General features: G+C 40.5%; 3 protein-coding genes across 3 annotated transcripts in view; 1 reads left to right on the top strand and 2 right to left on the bottom strand.

The window, feature by feature from the left end:
- Nucleotides 1–21,027, bottom strand: part of LOC134745631 (integrator complex subunit 15) — a 359,171-nt gene that overhangs the window by 33,297 nt on the left and 304,847 nt on the right. The gene's annotated exons all lie outside the window — the stretch shown is intronic.
- Nucleotides 724–2,465, top strand: LOC134745552 (alcohol dehydrogenase class-3). Its single transcript, XM_063679617.1, has 2 exons — nucleotides 724–2,235; nucleotides 2,363–2,465. The coding sequence occupies exon 1, from the start codon at nucleotides 1,045–1,047 to the stop codon at nucleotides 2,173–2,175; it is 1,131 nt and encodes a 376-aa protein (XP_063535687.1). The 5' UTR covers nucleotides 724–1,044; the 3' UTR covers nucleotides 2,176–2,235; nucleotides 2,363–2,465.
- Nucleotides 3,860–20,979, bottom strand: LOC134745609 (regulator of MON1-CCZ1 complex). Its single transcript, XM_063679699.1, has 14 exons — nucleotides 20,776–20,979; nucleotides 20,237–20,607; nucleotides 19,300–19,421; nucleotides 18,798–18,913; nucleotides 16,886–16,996; nucleotides 15,725–15,857; nucleotides 14,868–14,968; nucleotides 13,403–13,560; nucleotides 12,095–12,224; nucleotides 9,154–9,244; nucleotides 8,310–8,461; nucleotides 7,371–7,540; nucleotides 6,915–6,967; nucleotides 3,860–4,434 (listed from the first exon to the last, which is right to left on the bottom strand). Exons 1-14 carry the CDS (start codon nucleotides 20,893–20,895, stop codon nucleotides 4,382–4,384), a joined length of 1,881 nt encoding a protein of 626 aa, XP_063535769.1. The 5' UTR covers nucleotides 20,896–20,979; the 3' UTR covers nucleotides 3,860–4,381.

Raw genomic sequence — 21,027 nt, 5'->3', positions numbered from 1 at the left:
ACACAAAAGTAATTATACAGCTTATACCTAAAATCTAACTAATACACAATACAATCTAAATCTAAAAGTCATTACATTTTACATAAATTTTATGGTTATTTCAATCATTTACAGACTGCCAATAGTGTGAAGAACAAATTCATAGATTACAGGATATAATTGTTGATATTTCAAAAGGCCCTGAACGGAGCTTGGCAGAACTCGCAAACCTGTATCCAGACACATGGCAACAAACAATAGCCTTTGTAAATTAAATAAAGGACAATGGAAAAATATATGTTCGAGATCACATACATTAAAATTACAATGTGCGCAAACAGCAGAATCGCTTAGCTTTAATCTGAAAAGATGTGCAGGACTGTCATTCATAATTCATTCATAATGGCTTCCACTGTCTGTCACTGTCAAATAGTGAAAGGTAATCTGATGATAAAGTCGTTTTAAACGTTAGCTTGAATAGCACATTATATTATAGTGTACAGTTGACCACCCAAGTTTGGTTGGAGTTAGAAACAGAGGGTCTACCGCGAACCACGTTCGACGTGTTGCCTCTGTCGCACTTGTAAATTCTTACGTAAGGGTGACAGGGAGTAAACACGCCGAACGTGGTTCGCGGTAGGCCCTCTGATAACAAACTTCTTAATCTTATAATGTCTTTAATATTCTTTGTAGACCGAAGTATTAGCGAAAATAAACCTTAATAATAGGAAACTTGTACAGTAGCTCAGCTTTTAGAGATGTTTTAGAGTTAAAACGCAAGTTTGTCGACGTTGCTTTGTTTTTGTTAGCGGTGTTGCTGACTGTGCAACTTCTATTCCGTTTCATCCATTTGTTTGTCGTTCACGTTCAAGGTCGCGGTTTATCGTCAGTCCCCGATTCCATTACCCATTACATCACTAATTATAATTTTATTCTCGTTCTTATCACATCTGAACGAATACCACGTATTTACATATCAATCAAGTTTACAGAGTTTTGCTAGACTTGCTCACTTTCTGATCGGAAGTCGGCCTGAGTGCACGTTCCGATAAGCCGGTAGCCAACATGTCAACAGCTGGAAAAGTGATCAAGTGCCAAGCGGCGGTCGCCTGGGAGGCCGGCAAACCGCTTTCAATCGAAGAAATCGAAGTGGACCCTCCTAAAGCGGGCGAAGTCCGCGTCAAGATCACCGCAACCGGCGTGTGCCACACCGATTCTTACACTTTATCCGGAAAGGACCCGGAGGGTGTGTTCCCTGTTATTTTGGGACACGAAGGTGGTGGAATCGTCGAGAGCGTCGGCGCGGGCGTCACCGCGTTCAAGGCCGGCGACCATGTCGTCCCCCTATATGTGCCGCAGTGCAAATCTTGCAAGTTCTGCCTAAGCCCGAAAACTAACCTCTGCCAGAAGATCCGTATCACCCAGGGCCAAGGAGTGATGCCTGATGGCACCCGCCGCTTCCGCTGCAAAGGTAAAGAGCTCTACCACTTCATGGGTTGCTCCACTTTCAGCGAATACACTGTTGTCTCTGAAATTTCTCTCTGCAAAGTCAATGAAAAAGCTGCTCTGGACAAGGTCTGCTTGCTCGGCTGCGGTATCCCCACTGGCTATGGTGCAGCTCTGAACACTGCTAAAGTTGAGCCCGGCTCCAACTGTGCTATCTTTGGTCTTGGAGCTGTCGGTTTGGCTGTTGCTCTTGGTTGCAAAGCTGCTGGAGCTAAGAGAATCATCGGTGTAGACATCAACCCTGACAAGTATGAGGTGGCAAAGAAATTCGGCGTCAACGAATTCGTCAATCCTAAGGATTACGACAAACCCATCCAGCAGGTGCTGGTTGACTTGACTGATGGTGGTTTAGATTACACTTTTGAATGCATTGGTAATGTTAACACCATGCGGGCAGCTCTCGAGGCTTGCCACAAAGGCTGGGGAGTGTCTGTGATCATCGGGGTGGCTGCGGCTGGAGAAGAAATTAGCACCCGTCCATTCCAGCTTGTCACCGGTCGTACATGGAAGGGAACGGCTTTCGGAGGATACAAGAGCATTGACAGCGTCCCCAAGCTTGTGGAGGAGTACCTGGCTAACAAACTGCCTATTGACCAATTTGTGACCCATGATGTGCCTCTTAAGGAGATCAACGAAGCCTTCCACTTGATGCACACGGGCAAGTCCATCCGTGCCATTGTCCACCTATAAATTACAATTTGTGTATTCTATGCAAGGCACTGTATGAAGACCAGTTATACTCACACATTTATATGTGCCATTTTCAACCAAAAGGGTACTTATTGTCATCAAAAAGACGCTATTTCCATAAGGCTTCAATTTGAAATCAACTTTATCGACAACTGACAATGTGGTACCTTTTAGTTGAGAATGTCACGTATATTGTATAAAACATATAATGTAAAGCATTTATTACAAGTAAAACTTGTAAGTTTGTAACAGCATTTTTGGTGTTTGAATACTCTATATTTTTTACACTATCTTTTGTTTTGTTGGTCAGTCCCTACTTCACTCCCTAGGATCCGATTTAAGTGGATCAAGTGATTATAAAAAAACAGCATTTTACAAGTCCATTATTCCTGATGGATTTAAAACTATGTAAAGGGGCCCACTGACTATCAGTCCGCCGGACGATATCGGCCTGTCACTTGTTCGGAACTGTCAAATTATTGTTCTAACTGACAGGCCGATATCGCCCGGCGGACTGATAGTCAGTGGGCCCCTTAACCATGGAGTCTATGTAACTAGAAGGACACTTGATTATTAGACATATGTAGTAACGTAGTAAGTACCTACAATTTATTAAAATACAAGAAAAATTTAGAAAATTCTGTAATAAATGGTTAACAAGTGTGAAATAAATATGTTTAACATATTAAACTGTGACAAAAGGTACGAAATGGGTACGGAAATAAAATTCCTTGGCTATAATTGTAATTTAATATATTGGAATTTAGGTTGAAAATAGTGAAATTCACATGACAACAAAGAGCTTCCACGATTGGCTGCACAAAAACGATACGTCAAGGTTAATCTGTGACCTGCATTTGTTATTGATAACAAGTTACATAAGCGGCGATATGACGGTACCTATGTTGGTATCAATAAAAAAACTAAAGTAATGAAAAGTAACTTAGTTTATTTTCAACAAATACATTTACATACATTTAAATATTCATTCGATAATATAAATTCGAAATTGAATAATTTGAATGGCATTGGCACATCTGCCGCGATGTTGCCCGCTCCGGCCACACACTGCCGTACTCGCGCGATTAATCGTGACGCTCCATACTTTCCTTTGACTCGCGCCAAAAAACCGACAAAATAGGGAGCGGTGGGCATGACGAGAAGCATGATGAGCGGCATTACGAGTAGCGCGGCCACACTACGTCTCTGCCTACTTCCCATGCCACTCGTCGATTATGTGGCCGGGGCATAACAGTTCATTTTGTAGCTGGCCCCGAACGGCTAATCCTTTGTCTATTGTAAATAAAACCGCACGTCGGTCTTCTTCTTCTTTTAAAATTATGGCTTTAGCCCAGTGGGACTATTTCGCCAGTATCAAGGTATTAAGAGGTTTAAAAACGACAAAAATTGTACGGTTGTACAAGACAGTGTACGGTGACTTGTTAGCTCTTGTAAATCGATAGCTAGACTTTACAAGAAGCACGTGGACTACCGGCCGTTGACTCCAAGATGGTGGTTAAACGCGCTTCAAAATTAATTCTCCATTCACTGCACACTACCACATTAGTTTACTGTATAATAAGCTATCGATATTACACTTTAAACAATATTAATGGGCAAAAAACAAAGTAATTAATCACGATGCTAACTATCAAGATGGCGCTCGAACCGGAAGTCTCCGCACGTCGGTCATTGGCGTATAATTCTAATTGGCACCTGAGCGCGGGCTAGTCCAACGCTCAAAAAACCAGTGTAAGTGCGCTCTCCGATAACGCGCCTTTGTTACGCATTTCGATGACACATTTTAGACTGGTTCTGTAGCGTTCGACTCGCTGGCACTCAGTACCGTAGAGGGCTAACACAAGAAATCGCAAATATTTTTTTCCATTTGTTCATTTTGAATCTTATTGCAATTTCCATAGAAGTTGTAATTCAATAACCATTACAGGTGCATTATGCAGGTAATTGGCAAGTGCGGTGTTACTTAGGTACAATAGTCAATGAGTTAGCCGTAAGGGCAAGCCTGAAAACTAAAGACTAAACCACAAAACATGGTGTCACATAGTTCAGCAATCAAATTTGAAGACACGATTTTTTCATAGAGGCGTACTCTTCTAAAATCTATCAATGTTTAGCTTAAAGTCTGGTGAGCGACGCATTCTAAAACCTGTTAGGCACTTAGTTGTTTAGGTAAAACAGGTTTTTTTTATTCCGACATTATCTGCTTGTAGTATTCCACGTACGCGTCGCATTGTTCGCCTGTAACAAACAAAATATAGCTTATTTTAAAAAGATCTTCACCTACACTTGAAATATATCGGCACTACTTTAACAAAAGACTCGTATCTTGTTGGGTCAATCAAAAGAAAAATGTGGTATCTATGTACGGGGTGCATACAGAGCTACTGCCTTTTAACTTTGAGTAACAGTGTGAGATACGAGATTTATTCAAAATAGTGCCGATATGTAAGTACTCGTTCTAATCGCGCGCTTCCTCGGTTGCACCTTGCACCCCAAAGGAGCTCAGGCATCGCTTGACAACCTAATCCCAAAAAATGGGTGTATTCTCATTTGTCCCCGCCGGGCACAAATGGGAATTATTCATTTGAATCGTGTTTGAATCATACTCTCAAATGAGAATTTACTAAGATTTGATTCGCGGCCATACCTGAGACAAAACAGGTAAAGGGAATCGCCTACCACGTGGTGGACAACCGTTACCGAAGATATAGAGCGGACGCAGATCAACACGCCGACAAACCAAGACAGAAAAACCTGGCGCCTTCGAATGAGGAAGGCCGACGCCCAGTAGCGGACATGGAGCCTGACTTAAGAGTTCTGACTGCCCTAGGCTGACTATGTATATCCGCCCCCCGCTTGTCTCAACTCAGAGACGCCGCCGCGCCCCCTTGGTCCTTGCGCCCTAGCCTTATTAGCCTGTGGGTAAATCAGGCCCTGGACATGGCCAAGAAGAAGAGCTTCTGCTCATATGTTGCCCTATTACTCCTTTGTTACAATGATATAAGTTTCAATCACGGTCTGAATTCATGTTTATCGTCACCATAGCACCATACCGATAACATATGGATAACTTATGGCATGGCGGGTCACTTGATAAGTAAAGACGTCAGCGAATATCGCGCTTGCCTTGTATATTTTTTATGGTGGCTACATTGTATTATTTATGTAACCATGGTCAATTTAAGCGAATTTAAGTTTTTCATACAAAACTTGTTCTTGCTCTATTTCGTTTGTTTTATAAACTGGAGCTATACCTATAAACTAATTTCAGACCTAGATATACCTCATGTCATTGTATGTGCAAAGTTTCATTACAATCCAACAAGTAGTTTTAAAATGAGAGCGGAACTACGTTTGTATGGGAAGGTGCTATTCGGTCGAGCTTGCCGGGGACTCTTAATACTTACGGTAAATGCAAGTTATCTAAATAATAATATTATTTAATAATGTTTAATAAAAAGTTATTTAGCTCACGTTTAGGTACGATTACCTAAATATTTTTTTCTACTCGTCGAGTATAATCTGTGTATTACAACTTCATATGCAACACTACAACCTTACTCTTTTCAACGTTGGATAGTCTATGGCACTTCCGACTCAAGCATAAGAATTTTATCGATACGGTTTAGTCAATTATAAAAGTTTTGAAAATAGAACTTCATACATTTTGAGGAGACTCGATTCAATGCATCTGCTTTGTGATTGGTTGGCCAACAAAAACATTTTATTTTATGTTGTAGTAGAAACAATTTCTTCATAAGTCAGAAACGCGCATGTGACACCCTTCATATAGCAACATCCATACCCTACGAAAACCACTTAGCGTTGCTTGTTAGTCTCCATAGGCTACGGTGGCCAAAATCGAGAAAAAAACTGTCTTAAAATTGAATTTAGCGCGGAGCAGGTACCAAGGCCTCATGAGTTACGAGGAGGTGTCGTTGACCAACCCGCCGGGGGCGCCGGGCCCGGCGGCCGGGGCATCGGTATGAACTGTATGAAGGTATCGCGGGCTGCGGCAGCTTGCGTATCTTAGCTGTATACTTTTGGTTTGTTTACCTATATGATTCTACTAGTTGAAAGTTTTATTTTTTTGTCTCGTAGAAAAAGTATTGTATACAATAGTGATATAATCAAGCTTTTCTATCTCGTACCTTAACTTAAGCAACTCAGCAAGCTTCGTTGCTTAAACACGGTACTCGACTGAAAAGCTCTCTATTATATCACGATTGTATAAAATACTATTTTAACTAAAGTTCAAGATAAGTATTGCATTATGTAAAGATTAATATAGTATAAAAATGTAACTATCGATTCATCCCGTATCCAGTAAAGATATCGGATAAATATTAAGATAAACCCGCATATTATGGCGTGGGTACGATAAAGACGCAATTAGTCGTGCTGATAACATTTTATCGTTGTCCGAATGAGATAAATTTATACTTATTTTTGATATTATTTAATGGCTCGGAAATAATAATATACTAATAGTAATAGCTCACTTAAGAATAAATCATTTTTAGGGTTCCGTACTCAAAGGGTAAAAACAGGACCCTATTACTAAGACTCCGCTGCCTGTCTGTCTGTCTGTCCGTCTGTCACCAGGTTGTATCTCATGAACTGTGATAGCTAGACAGCTGAATTTTTTATACATATGCATCAGTGTGTACCTACAACGTCGCTCAATAATCAATTAATCATATAAATTTGTCACTGACCTTTCAGAAAATGCGGCGCCCCTCTTATCCTGTCGTTCCTCGCCTGCAGCGCCCTATAATAAATTTACATTTAATAATATTTGTGATACACACAAGCCACACTAATATTATAAATGCGAAAGTCTGTCTGTCTGTGTGTTACCTCTTCACGCTTAAACCGCTGAACCGATTTAGTTGAAATTTGGCGTAGATATAGTTTGAGTCTCGAGGAAGGACATAGGATAGTTTTTATCCCGAAAATCATTCCTTAAGAGGGTGGAATCATGGTGGAATTGAGATAATAAATGAGTTGCCTAATATTTGTGTGCATATTATGCTCAAATTGAATGATTGCTATAAGACTTTCTCCAGGCGCTATTCTTACTCTAGCTGGGGTTACTAAGTCCACGCAGACGAAGTCGCGGGCAAGAGATAGTAAGAGATAAATGAAGAAGTAACTTGTGTATATAATGTTACCTATAGACAGCCGCGAAGGCGCCCGGATCGCCGTTTTGCTCCGCGCACTGTTTGGCGGCCTGCAGCAGTTTCCGGGCGGGTATGGCGTGCCACACGTGCGTGCCGGCTTGCTTCGCCGCGCCGATGGCTGACACGGGCTCGTTCCAGCTTAGCAGGACCTCTTCTATTTCCTGATGATACGGTTATGTGTTAAAGCTTCTAAAACAAAACAATAAAGCATTATATATATATAATTATTATATATATAATTATTATATATATATAATGCTTTATTGAACGCCATCTTGATAGTAGCCTCGTGATTAATTCCTTTGTTTGTTGCTCATTAAAATTGTTTAAAGTGTAATATCGATAGCTTTATTATACAGTAATATAATTTAGTAGTGTGCATTGAATGGAGAATTAATCTCAAAGCGTGTTTAACCACCATTTTGGAGTCAACGGCCGGTAGTCCACGTGCTTCTCGTAAAATCCAGCTATCGGTTTTACGAGACAATAACAACAATAACTACCGAACAACGTCGTGCTCTAAGAGCATTTGGTATTTCTACCTCTAACCGTGTCTGGCTAGAGCCCTAGAGGCCCATTATTTTATTATTTATTGTACACTGGCTGAAATATTAATACGATCCCACGTGGATCCTACTTTGACGTTGGCGAAATCATCGACAGTATCGATGGAGCCATACTACCTAAAGATTGATTGATTTATTGTCAGTACAGAACTTACCTCGTATCTAAGCACAAGCGTTTAACGGTATATGAACAAAGATTTGAGATGTAGTAGTTAGAAGAGTGGAAATACAGTTTATTATTTTATATTTAAAATATGTTTCATTAGTACCTAACACTTAGTTACAATCTCTATATTTGGATTTACACCAATTTTCAATTTAACTCAGTTTTAAGCCCTTAAAAATCCTTAGAAGTAAATGTCACCTGAACGGCATCAAGTCTCCACATCATATCCAACGCCAGCTGCGCGTGGTGGCTGTGCTTCCCGCCCAACGCCAGCAACTGGCACGCCAGCGGCCTGGCGTCGGCGAGTGCGCCTCGTCGGGCCAACGCTCGTAGACGAGAAGCCGCACCGCCTGTTTAAGTTTATTGCACTATAAAAATAAGCACAGTCGTCAACAGAGCGGTCAGGATGCTCAATAACATCTGAATAGGGAATATTACGCGAAATTCTGCGTAGGGGGCGCCAGGGCGCCACTACCACAATCTGAGGATCTGTCGCGAAACAAGAAAATGGAAATTTCGTTATCTCTGTCACTCTTGCATATTCGAGCGATAAAGAGGCAGATAGCGAAATTTCGGATTCGAGTTTCCCGGTAGGTCCTCTGTAAACAAACCGCCTTGATGCATCAATGTCATATTTTGTTATCTCAGAAAACTTGTCAAAAACCTGTTAAAGGTACAGTATGTATAAGTTACTCTATGGTTTACTAAAAAGGCTAGTCCTGCACTCTGGTGGCAGAACATTGCAGTAATATCCCCTATTCTGAACATGCACTTTGATATATTGATATTGTTGATGAATATTGGCTTTGTTCAGATATTTGTGAACACCTCGGCCGCTCCGATAAATCTGTTGGCGACTGTACGATAATATTAAGTACAATAGGGATGTTAACTGTATTTAAAGGAAATAGAGCATCAGAACATTAATAAAGAAACGTATAGAAATAAACAAATATTTCAGAAGACATAGCAACTACTGATTATCAATACTCGACAACATTATTTACTATATGGATATAAATTATATAATACTATATATTACCTGTTACCAGTGCGCGTACGCAGAGCGCCGCGCATGTATGCTGAACTGTTATGTTGTGGCGAGCTAGGGAAGCTAAGTAGGCTGTCACCACCTGCGAAAGATGCGAATAACCCTTTAAGCATCCTTAGGCATCCTTAGGCACGAAGGTGAAATAGTAACAACTAGCTTCAGCTAGGTACCTAACAAATAAATTAAAATATAAAAACTTTTATAAAAAAAAGATAAACCGACTTTAAAAAGGATGAAATAAAATATGATCCTTTTTAGGGTTCCGTGTTTAAGTATATGCGTTACCAACTGATATGTTTGAAGTCGGTGCCAAGCAAAATTTTGAACCATATATTCATAGTGATTTTGGTGCAATTCGATAAAGGCTGCGGCTATATAAGTATGTACGTTGGATTGCCTAACGCAGCGTACTACGTAGGCGAACAACACGCGAACGCTAAGCAGCACGTCACGGCGCCTTAATTAATCCTTTGATACCTATAGTAAATATTAATTGTACCTATACTAACACACTGGACCACGGTCTGCAATAAATATTTCAATTTCAATTTATAGAAGTGTCCTACGTGGGCGATCTCTTTGCGAACGCGAACGCCTTGGGCCGGCCGCGCCGCGCCGTGTCGCTGCGCTTCGCGTTCGCGACTGTTCGCCTATGTAAGACGCAGCGTTACACGACGATAATAAACGAACTTTCTGTAGGTATTTAAGAACACACCTCAGAACAGAACACACGGTTGAACCTTCTTGACGCAGTTCGTACCATGCTTGTCGGCACATTAGTGTAAATCTAATGCGTTTATTTGTCGTCGTATTTTTTAAAGAGCATTTCTTACTAATTCTTGAACAGTCCATAGCACGCAAGTGTGGGATTGGGAATGAGTTATTTTCTGTCGCTTATCCAAAGGACTACATTTCAAAATATAAAACAATTCAAGGAACCTTCATGCCAAATTTCAGCTAAAGCGGTTCAGTTATTTAGCCATGAAAAGGTAACAAAGAGGCAGACAGAATTACTTACACGTTTATAATATTTGTACAGTTGTAATGGGATTTATATACATAAAGCTCATTATTTTTGACTGGTATTGTTACTACTTGGCTTGGCACCGACTTCAAACATATCAGTTGGTAACGCATATACTTAAACACGGAACCCTAAAAAGGATCATATTTTATTTCATCCTTTTTGAAGTCGGTTTATCTTTTTTTTTATAAAAGTTTTTATTTTTCCATTTTTAGTTTTAAGACATTATTAAGAGCGTGACGCATGAATGAAAAACATAATCATGTTTAAATCTAAATTCGTAAACTTTATTAAATAATCAGAATTTTCCTCGAGTCCGTCTGGGAAATCATTCCTGTCACTAAATCCATTCTCCGCCCCGCCACTGTCCCAATCCCTCAAACTCCCCGATCACTCAACCTCACAGCACATCAACCCCTGATCACTGAACCCCTCGACCCTAAACCACCAACCCCTAACCCCAAACTCCTAACCCTAACCCACAATCCCATAACTCCCAACCCCTCAGTCCCCGACCCATCAACTCACCTCCCCTCAACCCCTAAACCCCCCGAATACTAATACGCGCTACCTTCACCTCTCACACCTATCCCTCACTTCTCAGTCTCTTTGGTTGTTTCCAACACTACCTACATCAAAAATCATAATACACATACGAGGGAAGTTCCACATTTCGTCCGTAGTCTTCATCATCAGTAGCCTTACCACAAGATTGACATTGATATATTCGCTATCGTGTGCGTAACTTACTGTTTATGCATCTCGCTCGTACTGGCATATTAGTGTACAAAGTTACGAAGACGCTAGCGAATATTTAGTGTCAAACTCGTGGTTAGGCTACAGTTACACTACATCAAATTGGTGGTTTTTGGGAGGAAATGCTTGAGTTACTTTAGAAAACACCGAAATCACCATACACGTGCCTTTAAAAATTGAGGAGTTCGCTCAATTCCTCACGGATTCCATCATCAGATCAAAACAAAAAATGTTACGAAAACACCTTGGAGGTACTTCTTTCAAACAGAAAAAGAATTACTCAAATCGGATCATGGATGCCGGAGTAATCGCTGAAATCATTATCATCAAAACAATCATCATCATCAGCTCCACTTCATCAAATTGGTGGTTTTAGAGAGAAAATACTCGAGTTGCTTAAGAAAACACCCAAATCACCATACATGTGCCTTTAAAAATTGAGGAGTTCCCTCAATTCCTCATGGATCCCATCATCAGAACAGCACCAGATTAATGTGGGACCACCTTGGAGGTAGTTCCTTTCAAACAAAAAAAGAATTGTTCAAGTCGGACCACGGGTGTCGGAGTAATCGCTGAACATCCTACATTAAAAAAATCATCATCACTATCATCAAAACAATCATCATCATCAGGTCCACTTCATCAAATTGGTCGTTTTCGAAAGAAAATGCTTAAGTTGCTTATGAAAACACCCAAATCACCATACATGTGCCTTTAAAAATTGAGGAGTTCCCTTAATTCCTCAGGGATCCCATCATCAGATCAGAACCAGATTAATATGGGACCAACTTGGAAGTAGCTCCTTTCGAACAAAAAAATAATTACTCAAATCGGACTACGGGTCTCGGAGTAATCGGTGAACATACATAAAAAAAAAAAAATAATATAGATATAGCCACAACCGAATACAAAACCTCCTCCTTCTATGAAATTGAAGTCGGTTAAAAAGAGGAAAATTTCACTGTCTAGGGCGTGGCTGGATCACTAGCCTGTCGCTCTGCCAACTAGGCTCCCGAGACTTCATTCGAGGAAAGCGATTATTTCCACTATATGCGCCTTACGCAGGCGCTTAGCGATATCTACCGTAAGAGTATTACGCTTCTAAAATAAAAACATCGTTTTATGGCATCGTTTCTATCGTTTGCCACAAACCTGCACCAAATTGTTGTGTGGCTGCAGCAACGTGCATATATTTTCTTGTGTAATGAGCACGGGAATGTGTGCAGTGGGAGCTCCGGCTTCGCCTGCGGTGTTTCGAGCCACTTCTTGGTCTGCCCATTTTCTATAACAAGCCATTAATATCATGATTATCTCTCATATCAGAAATAAGTTAGAATCAAGAGATTACTAAATATAGAACCCTTGACAACTTCTTATAATTGTTGTAGGCGGCGCTGTGTATTATTTTGTGTGAAAGAAAACTTTCACCTTACTACTATTTATAACTTCGAAACGTAAAATTGAACTCGCCTGAGCGCTGTCAAAGACACAAAAATATAATAAAAGCTATAGGCCCAAGGTCCTACCTATAGGACCAAGGGCCCGACACTCTTTGATAGAGAAAGATAGTCTTATTGAGATTCCTATAGGAGGAAAGAGGAAATAGTGCCATGCTTTGTCCTTATCACCGACCGGGTGGCATCATAGGTAGGAGGCGATAGCGAAATGCCGAAATTTATAACAGAAAAAGTAAGGGCAAACCGCTTAGCATGGTACGGGCATGTGATGCGGAGGGATGAATGTCATGTGACGAGAAAGGTATTAAGAATGAATGTGGAGGGAGGTACGAGGAGAGGAAAATCGAGGAAAAGGTGGATGGACTGTGTGAAAGATGATATGAAACTAACGCAAGTGAATGATGAGATGACGGGTGACAGAGAGGTATGGAAGAAAAAGACATGCTGCGCCGACCCCAAGTGAATGGGACAAGGGCAAGCGAATGATGATGAGGCCCAAGGTCCTACCTATAGGACCAAGGGCCCGACACTCTTTGATAGAGAAAGATAGTCTTATTGCGATTCCTATAGGAGGAAAGAGAAAATAATGTCATGCTTTGTCCTTATCACAGACCGGGTGGCATCATAGGTAGGAGGCGATAGCGAAATGCCGAAATTTATAAGAGTGAAAGAGAAAAAATCCTATGCTGCCCAAATTTTGTATGAATATTCTCTCTCTTACCCCCGGTCGCTCGGTGGCGCGTCTATAACTACTTGTATATACTATGTCTATGTATATAGGACTTATTCATTTCGATGAAATTTATAATATTCAATTGGAACAGAATTGTATTTGTTTTGTTTCGTTCAATTTTCAGTCATAACAAAACCAACTCTATTTCCTGCAAAATTTAGTGGCAAATTTTGGATTTATAATTTGTATGAGTGGGCCTTAGGGGGTTTATGCCTAAAGCTATTTACAACCTTATTGTAAGAGCCTAAGGGCTTTATTATATGTACTTGCCTGTACACTGCATTAATTTCGTCAAACACTTTGGACAGCTGAACTAAATAAGTGGCTGGACTGGACACCAGCTGGTCTATTATGCTGTAGATAGTATCCTTGCCGTCTGTACGTCGGAGCAGCACTGCTACTATCTTCGATATCTCATCTTTTGGCACCTAGGAAAAATCATTATAAGTACAGACAGAATAAAGGTTTTGCCACACTGGATGCGTTCTGCGGGCAGCGGTCAGGTGAAACTTCAAGTTCAAAGGTTGCTGTCAATGTTGTTCATATATAATGCGGGTTTGACCTGACCGCTGACCGCAGAACGCTTCCAGTGTGGCAAATCCTTAACCATGTCCTTATATCTCGGGTAGCAAAAAGTAATGGTTCACACCGATATGCGCGTCGAAAATAGAGGCGTCAAAGGCAAAGGAGAAATAACAGCCGAAAATCGAGCGCGCTGTATAACTATTAAAATTATTTTGGCTGAGTAAGAATGAGTTGATATAAACTGCCACCAGAACTAAGGCATCCACGCGAGAATAGCCTTAGAAGACTTATATTTGTGGCCGTTTACGATGAGGCGGGTCCTACGCTTGTTTACTTACTTACGAGTATGTAGCATTAAATAGTCATCATCGACATTCGCTTGCCCTTGTCCCATTCACTTGGGGTCGGCGTAGCATGTCTTTTTAATGCTTCATTATGTAGCATTAAATAGTATTTTATACAATTGTGATATAATAGAAATTTCAGTCAAGTACCGTGGTTAGGTCACGAAGCTTGTTGAGTGGCCTAAGTAAGGTACGAGATTGAAAACCTTGATTATATCTATATCACTATGTGTACAATAATTTATCTACGAGTCAACTAAAATAATACTTTTCCTACTATAAAAAACTTTAATAATTAAACAAATTTAGTCAAGTACCTATCTCAGTAGAAAAAAATACAGTACAAAAGACATCAACGCACTTTTAATTCATATAGTACCTAGCGCATTGATGTATTTTCCTCTCGACTCGTGATTGATCGAATTCATTACAGTTGATTTAAGCGTTTCGTAAGTCATTATAGTTGAGTCGGGAGCCCATAGTGAAAAGTAAAATGACAGTTTGGTATACGAAGTCTTAATTCAACCATTAAAGTCAACGAGTAGAAAAAGTGTAAATATATTTATTTATTTAAGAAACAAACAGTCTTCTATAGTTATACATAACACTGGAAATTTTCTTAAAGCTAGACTTACAGTTTCCTTAATGAAAATATTTTAACATCATGTTTAATAAAGTTTCTACAGAGTAAAACAGAGCTATTTGTGCAAACAAGAACAAAAACAATAACAACAATAATGAAAAAAAAGATGCAAGAGTATCAGGGTGTTAACAATTAAAATGTATATAAATACTAAAAAGGTTTTATTATTCTTATTACTTATTAACGTTCAATACTGAGATTTATTGATTGATATTATACTTACAGCATGAGCCAGCCCAGAGGGTACTAGTTTGACGCGCCACAGACAACCTAGACGCGCGTCGATGATGTAGTCCGGCTGGAACACCACCCAGTTGCCTGAATCTAAACGGTATTATAAAGTCAAGGAAATCCATACTATCCATACTAATATTATAAATGCGAAAGTGTGTCTGTCTGCCTGTTACCCCTTCACGCTTAAACCGATGAACCGATTGAGTTAAGTTTTGGTATAGAGATAGTTTGGGTCCCGGGGAAGGAAATAGGATAGTTTTTATCCAAGAAGTCATCCTTTAAGGGGGTGAAAAGGGGGGGGGGAAGTTTGTATGGGGAATTGATAAAAATTGATGAATTGAAGTTGTCTGAATGGAACGGAACGCCTGTCAAAGAAGAGGCGTTTTGTCTTTCTGCTTTAAGTTTCCAAAGGCAACATTCGATATTGTTTTTATAAATATACGATACACAAATAATCGTAATTAACGATATAGAACAATGTTTAGATATAATAGAACAATGTTTTATATTTACAATTGTTTCTGTCTTATAGAACATGCATTTTAAAAAAAACTTTCATTGAAGTGGGTTCAATAATAATAACACCCAGCTAAAAAAACACCTCTTCATAATGTCAATGTCAATGATGTCACAGAGTTAATATTATAAAAGTTTCGAATTCCTTACTTGTCGTTTTTCTTATTTTTTCGCAACTGTATTAAAAAACGTCGTTCGATACACGTGCGGAAATGTCATTCTTCACTCGTCCCGAGTCTTATCTATATATAGAGATATCTCGGTACTCGTGAAGTAATGACATACTTTCCGCACTAGCATCGAAATGTACTATAGTAAAGTAAAGGATACACATAGGACAGAGTTGTCCGTCGACATAAGCGGGCCGCATAGTGTGCGCCGGTACTACAGGGATATGAACAGTTGCGTGGGGCTCCGACTTGGCTTCTTCCATTATGTCGAAGATTTGAGACGTTTGACTTGACTGGAATAAATAATGTTTTTGTTAGTAAAAGTTGTCAGTTTAAACCTAAGCACCACTACCATCATTCCACTAATCCGGGGTTAACCGGTTAAACCTGGAGGTAACATGGTTACCAGTACAATTTGACACTGGGTTAATGACATAACGGTTTAACCGCTTAACCCCGGGTTAGTGGGATGGTGCAAGTGTCCCTTAGACGCTAAATTTTGAAAATCAATTGGCGTCGGAAAAGCAATTCACGAAAGCTGGCACGAATGGGATGAACGAAACTGAGTGGTCTCAGTGACACCTGTATCGGTATACAGTCAGAGCCCCCATTTTATTGGTTATATACAGATACACACGTAGATATTTTCATTCACTCATTCATTCTATTCGTGCCAGCTCTGGTGAATCAATCTGTATGATTCTCTATAACCCTGTCCAACCTACCGAACTACCTGAGACTGGTAATTTAGGAAATTAAGTGAAGATTCTTATTAGTAATAGGGCCCCGTTTTTACCCTTTGGGTTCATTCATTCATAATTTAAGAGCATGGCTCTTGTCGGTGGAGTATGCGCCAGTTTTCTCGGTCCTCGGCCAGGTTCTTTAGGTCCCTGTAAGACACGACATTTGCTTTCGCTTTCAGTTGTTGTTTGTAGCTTGGCTTTCGGTTTTTGGGTTACGGAACCCTAAAAATCACTTGCGTTTCTTTGTCCGAACGGCACGTCTGTACACGCATCATGCGTCATAGTGTGAGTAAGTTACTTAAAAACAGTACTGAGCGGCCGGCAAACGGCCGGCAATCTGCTGTCGCGGGGCGAGGTCATTCGAGTCGGGGCGGGGCGGGGCGTGGCCGTAATGTATGATATATAATACTATTACTTATTCTGTGATAATGTGTAGTTTAATGTGTAAAGATAGAAACGATAAGTTATCGAACCTTGATGGTAACTACTCTTACAACACCATCGCTTTGTGGGCAATTTAATGCTATTGTTTTCTTGAAGAGTGCATTGAATAGATCAGCCAAAAGGAACTATTATACCTGGTGATGTACAGCAACAAGGTTATCAAGTACGCTAACGGCGAAGCGCCCCGCGAGTCCTGTTCGTAGAATCCGCGTCTGTCCGCCGCCAGTTACGGGAAACAACCACAACTGAAATTAAGTCAAAGTTGATCATTTTCCGAATTGTTTTGTAAAATAATACTTAATCAAAAAATTAGTTTTTTATATAAGCTTTTATCACCACGGAGTGTACAAAACAAACTTCTTTTTAACTCTGCCAAATGCTGTGTTTGTAGTTTTAGCCGTGCGCGTGATCCAATAATTGCGAATTACGAGCTGGGACCCGAGCCCATAACTCGCGTCTTCTCGGTTAAGGATCTTGGAGTTGTCTTCGATACGCGCCTCACGTTTCACGAGCACCTGTCATCACTTGCTAAGGACTGCTATCGAAGACTATGCTTTCTGATTCGCAACATGCGTGACTTTAAAGAGCCATTCGCACTGAAACTGGTCTATCTATAACGCCTTGGTTAGAAGTAAGTGTGAGGCCTCGTCGGTCGTGTGGCACCCACACGACTCAACGTATGCCTTGTTACTCGAGAAAGTTCAAAAAGCCTTTTTAAGATCCTTGTACAAGAAAATGTACGGGTATTATCCGTTTCTGTACCCAACCAAATTCTTGTTAGGGACCCTCGGTTACAACTCGTTGGAGGTCAGGCGAAACTTTGCTTTATTGACTACGGCTTTACGGGTCCTGCGTGGCGATTCAGACTGCCCAGAGCTGGTGTGCCGCCTGGTACGACTGTTTGTCCCTGACGTTCCCAGGATGGCTCTCAGGCCCCGACGACGCGACTTATTGGCAGTGCCGGCGGCTCGCACTGTGTCGCGTAAGAACTCGCCATTTCTTCGTGCTCTCACACTAGTGAATGCGCTCCTGACATCAGCTACTGACTGCGATATGTTTGCGTGGCGATGGACGGCTGTGTGCAGTGAATGTCTGAGGTTTTGTGAGAGGATGGATGGCAGGTGCTCAACTGTAGTAATTTAGTGTTGTAAATATATCATAGTACTAGTTGTAATTTAAATGTAATTAACTTTCATGGCGCATTAGTTTTACACTGTAATGTCATGTAAATCATCATCATCTTCCTCGCGTTGTCCCGGCATTTTTGCCACGGCTCCATGGGAGCCTGGGGTCCGCTTGGCAACTAATCCCAAGAATTGGCGTAGGCACTAGTTTTTACGAAAGCGACTGCCATCTGACCGTCCAACCCAGAGGGGAAACTAGGCCTTGTTGGGATTAGTCCGGTTTCCTCACGATGTTTTCCTTCACCGAAAAGCGACTGGTAAATATCAAATGATATTTCGTTCATAAGTTGCGAAAAACTCATTGGTACGAGCCAGGGTTTGAATCCGCGACCTCCGGATTGCAAGTCGCACGCTCTTACCGCTAGGCCACCAGCGCATATTCAGCAGTGGACGCAGTGGTAGGTCTACAATAGCGTAGAATGCAAAACAGTAGTGTTACTTACAGCTCAGCATTTAAAAGCAAACATCTTTTAAATGTGACCAGGCGTGTCTCACTCGGCGATTTCGTCGCGTCGCTACAAGTACCTGCGGCTGCCCCAATTTTGGGGTTTTGCCATAGTAATTGCCGCGCACCGCTACTGAACGGACGCCTGCACGCGCTTGCGCCGCCTTGCCAGGGAGGTATTGGGATTATACTGAGCAACTTTTATTATGGGACCAACCTCGAAATCCCAAAAAAATTTTTTGGCTGTTTCATACATTTTGGCTGGTCCATTTTCTATGGGAGGGTAATTTTTTTCTCGCGATTTCGTGGTTGGTCCCATAGTAAAAGTTGCTCAGTATAATCCCAAAACCTCTCTGGCAACAGGAATGCACTTATTTTTTAACCTGTATATTCTGTGATGTGACGCTATGGCTTTACCTCAGTGGGTCCAGGTGCGAGAACAGAGGCACTGCTGGCGTGCCTGAACACGGCGCACCAAGTAGCGCCGCCAAGCCGTAGTAACATCACATCACGTTCCACTACAGGCTTGTCCACTGATAAAGATAAAATTAACTAGTGTTATTCAACATCATAATTTCATTGAAGTTAATTTCATAGTGATCTAACTATCAGAAAATGTCCTTTATTCAAAAAGCTTGTAAATCTTGTAATAGGCCTAAATTGATTTCCTAATGTTTGCGAAAATTACCTGAGGTATAGGTATCAGTAAGTGAAAACTGCAAATAAGTTTTTTTTTATGGAGGCAAACGAGCAGACGGATCACCTGATGGTAAGCGATCACCGCCGCTAATGGCCTGCAACACCAGAGGGGTTGAAGTGCGTTGCCGGCCTTTAAGATGGGAGTATGCTCTTTTCTTGAAGGTTTTGAAGGTCGTATCGAAGGTCAGAAGTGAGTAAATTATGCAAATTCAATACTCACATTCCAATTTCTGTAGCTTGTTGATGGTGGAGTTGTTCAAAGCAAAAGGCTGCAACAAAGCTCCATTGTTTCCTGCCAAGAGCACTATGTTGCTTTGGGCGCACCATGAGAACCAAGCCCCGCTGTAAAATAATATGTACCGTCGCCCACACTGTTCACTGCCCATCGGTGGACCTTATGCCTTTTGTAATAAGATCCACCAATGTACAGTCAGGAGTGTTGCTGTTTGTACACATGTTTCATATTGATAAAATTTTATATATACAGATACCCCACTTTATGCGACCCCGTTATGCGCGGTTTCGTTTTAACGCAAATTTTAAATTTCGCGCTAAAATGCCTCGATTGCTTCTATATAGCTTGCCAAGCCATTTCCGTCAGTGGAAAAAGGCGGCAAATTTAAAAAATGTAGGCGCAAAGAGAAAAAAAAAACCCCGTAGAAAAATTTGAATTTCGCGCCTTTTTCTACTCACAAAGCGGTTCGCCAGAGTATACTTAAAAATATGCAGTCATTAACTTGTCTTTGGTTGCGGAAATCCCTGCTTTCTCTGACAATTCTGCTTGAAAATTGACAGTAGGGGACTAGGGGATTCCCCGTGAACCCGGATATACGCGAATTTCACTTAACGCGATTTTTTGCATCAACAACTTATAGATCAAATTGTATGTAAGTGTGTTCTTTCAATAAATTAAAAAAACTGTAGATCATTAAAAAAAAATACAGAGTTAAACCAAGAAAAGTCTGCAACGATTATGATAGCATATGCAGTGCAAGTGTTATTTATACGTCATAATTTCATAGAAGTTTTATGTCTAAAATAACACTGATATACTATCAATTGTTTTAACACACTGATAACACGGGAAAACCTGTATGTAGTCGGGTCGCTGCAAGTAAATAAGAATAAACATTTTACTACGGTATACTGATTGTTACCTAAATGAAGTACTTTTCAGACTTTTCAACTGTTTCTTCTCTGGAAAAACTTGCAACAGCTCAATCCCATGGTCTGTAATGAAGGCTATTTCATTCACCCTCGGCCACACAAACCCCAGTATTTTGGCGTTCTTCCACTTGCAAGTATGCGAATATTCAACATTCGTAGGAACCAGGTCTTTGAAATTCACGAATTCCACATTAGCATTCTGATTATCTAGATTTCTTTGAATAGCTAGAATATTATGGTCTGGCGAAAATTTGATTGAGATTATGGGACCTCTGTCTTCCATTCTGAAGGATGTTGATTTGGATTCGTCCATTCCGCTGACCGTGACGCCTGTGACGCCCCCGGAGCGGACTGTAAAAACCTTGAAAGCGAAAGATGTTCCAACGTTGAAAAGTGAAATGTTACTAAAAGTTTGCGAGTTCAAAAGATATATTTAGTTATATTTGCATTTTCATTTGTTAAACTATAATTAACAAGGCACTTTTAAAGTAATACATTGTTTAGAAAGCTTAAATAGGAGTCCATTTACCTGTCCATTGGTATCATCGAAAAACACATTCGTTACCGGGCTATCAGCGTCAAATCTCTTTGGTTGTTCTGAAAGCGCTAAATAGTATTCGTCGCTATCTTTAAGGCTGAATTTAGCCATGTTTATTGCATAATATTGTTATTTACGGTAGAAAACACAATTTCTAAATTATTTACGTTGTTTTGACACTGACAGTTGATGTGTTCCTCTTTGACGTTTCCATGTCGTTTCGTTTTCAATCATTCATGTTTT

Source organism: Cydia strobilella, chromosome 11, assembly GCF_947568885.1.
Source record: "Cydia strobilella chromosome 11, ilCydStro3.1, whole genome shotgun sequence".
NCBI classification, from domain to species: domain Eukaryota; kingdom Metazoa; phylum Arthropoda; class Insecta; order Lepidoptera; family Tortricidae; genus Cydia; species Cydia strobilella.
This window is presented reverse-complemented; position numbering and strand designations above follow the sequence as displayed.